Source organism: Herpailurus yagouaroundi, unplaced genomic scaffold (genome assembly GCF_014898765.1).
Source record: "Herpailurus yagouaroundi ecotype Mexico unplaced genomic scaffold, PumYag 208, whole genome shotgun sequence".
Classification (NCBI taxonomy): Eukaryota; Metazoa; Chordata; class Mammalia; order Carnivora; family Felidae; genus Herpailurus; species Herpailurus yagouaroundi.
Genome location: NW_024412439.1, coordinates 7,028,199 through 7,031,207, shown reverse-complemented (window position 1 = coordinate 7,031,207; position 3,009 = coordinate 7,028,199). Strand labels below are relative to the sequence as shown.

The window sequence follows — 3,009 nt, the reverse complement described above, 5'->3', positions numbered from 1 at the left end:
GTTCATGCTCTGTCTCTCTCTGTCCCAAAAATAAATAAACGTTGAAAAAAAAAAGAAAAAAAAAAGAAAATTTAGAAAATACTTATCATAAAGAGGAAAATAATCATCCTTAATCCCTACCAGGAATACTCAGCCAAATCCAGAGACCCCCACCCCACCCCCCGACCCCAGCTGATCACGTGTCCTCACTCCTTCCTACCTTGGCGTGTCCCTCCCTGTTGCCAGGTGCTGACCCTGGCAAGCAACGAGAGGATCCCCCTGACTCCCACGATGAGGCTGCTGTTTGAGATCAGCCACCTGCGCACGGCCACCCCAGCAACGGTCTCCAGAGCAGGTATCCCCCGGGAAACGAGAAAACCCACAGAGCCGCGCCCTTGAACACAGGTGCCTCTGGTATCACGTGTGATGTGGCTGTCTCCCAAGGAAGGTCCGAGCGGGAGCCGCCCGTGCATCATGGGAAACTCTGGCCTGATTCCCAGCCCGAATCTGTGTCCACGAGGGTGGCCAGGCGCTCCCAGGCCGGGGCCATGGGATTTTCTTCATTCAGAGATGGGAAGGAAAGGGTCCCTGAGCTGGACAACTGTCCTCTGCACAGAAGTGCCTGGAACGAGGCTCCTTGTAGGCCAGTTCTAGCCTCCACGGCAGTGGTGACAACCCAGCATCGAAGTTCTCACTACCTCCTGGTGAGAAATGACAACTTCATACCTTAACTTAACCTCTGGCTCCACGGCCAAACCGATGGGCACAGACTGGGGCACAGGAGAGCGGATTTGACGTCTACCGTAACACCAGAGTTCCTTCCAGGAACGCATGCTGAGGCTGTGAACGTGGGCAGGAGAATAGTCTCTCTCTATATATATTCATGTCCTTAGGGCCGCTGTTTTAAGTCACCATGAACTCGATGGCTTCTAAGACAACAGACATTGATTCCCTCCCTAGGGGAGAACCTGCCTTGCTTCTTCCCGCTCAGGCTGGCGGCCCCATGACTCCAACCCCCACCTCCATATCCACGCGGCCTTCTCCTCTGTGTGTGTCTTGTCTCTTCTGTCTCTTATAGGGACACTTATCAATGTCCCACACACATAATCTAAGATGATCCCGTCAGGAGATCCCTAATCACATGTGCAAAGGAAGGCCCTTTTGCTGAATAAGGTCACGTCCACAGGCTCCGGTTTCCTCCTGAGCCTGGACTTGGCCCTGTCATCCTTGCCAACACTGCTTTCTCTCAGCTCTTCTCAGGCCGTCGGGCAGCAATCCTACTTACCCTCTCAGACCTCGGCCAGGCTTCTGTTTCTTTGAAGTCCAGTCCTCTGTACGTTTTCTACACAGAGAAAGGAACTCCGTGGGCTGAGGAATATAGTGGCATTTATGGAAACTTAACCAAATTCTTGACGTTCCCAGGAATCCTGTACATCAATCCCACGGACCTGGGCTGGAACCCTCCCGTGAGTAGCTGGATTGACAAGAGGGAAGTCCAGACAGAGAGAGCCAACCTCACCATCCTGTTTGACAAGTACCTCCCGACCTGCTTAGACACACTCAGAACCAGGTAGGCCGGGAAACACGGAAGGTGACTATTTATTTATTTTTTTATTTTTTTTTAATGTTTAATGTTTGTTCTCGCCTCCAGCGAGAACATTACATGTGTCCGCAGAGTGGGGGGGTCCGAAGTTTGCAACCTGCTTTCTTGCCAGTGGACGCGTCCTTCTGGGTGTCAGGCACCCAGCCTCGTAGTTGAGCCCAGCCCAGCCATCCGAGGTCGGTGCCGGGGAGGCGACGTGACTCAGGGACCCGTCGTTCCCGAACATTCAACAAGTCAACAAACGCCAGGACTGCGTTTCCGGGAAATTGAGGCCGCTGCTCAGAACGACCCCTGACTCTGTGGTTCACTGGCCTGTGGCGCCCCGGGGTGGAGCAGAGCTGGCCGGCGTGGGGGCCGAGGCGGAAGGGACCCCCGTGCTCACTGTCCTGCCGCGTGCCCCACCCCTTGCCCGATACAGCCTGTCTCTAAGAGTTAGGCCATTTCCCTCTCTGGACAATTAGAAGAAGAGATGCTAAACTCTGTGTGTGTGTGTGTGTGTGTGTGTGTGTGTGTGTGTGTGTGTGTATGTATGTATGAGTGTGTGCACAAGTGTGCGAGCGTACAAGCATGTGTACAAGCCTCTTCACCAAGCTGTGAGGATGCTGAGTGTATTCTGTGCATCCAGAGGCCGCTCACCCGATCTCCTAACTCTGTGGCCGTCGAGGAAGAAACGTGGCCACGGCTTGGGTGCTGATTAACGTTGGCCCCGATACCACCAGGCTGTGGGGCGTGTGCACGATAGTCTTCAGGTTGAACAAGCGGGCCGCACAAGGGATGATGATACAGCAGCTTTTGTGTCCCGCCTCACCTTCAGAGCCGTTTTGTGCGGCTGGTTCTGCTCCCGTCCCCCCCGGAGGGAATCTGGGGCCACATTCGTGACTTTTCTGGTCATTCTGCAAGAAGGCATGTTGTTGCTTCCGGTCACGAACATGTAAAAACTTTAAAAACCAAACTCCATTTACGACGAAGGCTTCTCCTCTCCCCACCTCCACCCCCACCCCGCTCAGGCCCGCTTCCTGCCGTCCACCTGCAGTGGCGAGGGTGGGGGAGTCCCCGACAGCTTCTCTCCTTACTCCTCTCCCCCCACCCATCACCAGCTGTAGCTTCTGACCCCTCAGATCGAAAGGGGACAGAGGAGAGCAAGGGCAGGAAGGGTCTTAACGGCTGGTACTGGCATGGCCTCGTTACCCTAAGCGTGGCACATTTGAAATCAGACTCTTGGGGCGCCTGCGTGGCTCAGTCGGTTGAGCGGCCGGCTTCGGGGTTTGTGAGTTCGAGCCCCGCGTCGGGCTCTCTACAGTCAGCACGGAGCCTGCTTCGAATCCACTGTCCCCAGCTCTCTGCCTCTCCCCTGCTTGTTCTCTCTCTCTCACGCACACGCACACAATAAATCTATAAACTTGAATCAGTAAAAAAAAAAAAAAAAA

General features: G+C 54.4%; 1 protein-coding gene across 1 annotated transcript in view; it reads left to right on the top strand.

The window, feature by feature from the left end:
• The window catches only part of DNAH9 (dynein axonemal heavy chain 9), a 311,907-nt gene that overhangs the window by 123,295 nt on the left and 185,603 nt on the right, over window positions 1–3,009 (top strand). The window contains exons 28-29 of the mRNA XM_040453174.1: window positions 226–334; window positions 1,402–1,549. Coding sequence (XP_040309108.1) covers window positions 226–334; window positions 1,402–1,549 — 257 coding nt within the window. The remainder of the gene's footprint in view (window positions 1–225; window positions 335–1,401; window positions 1,550–3,009) is intronic.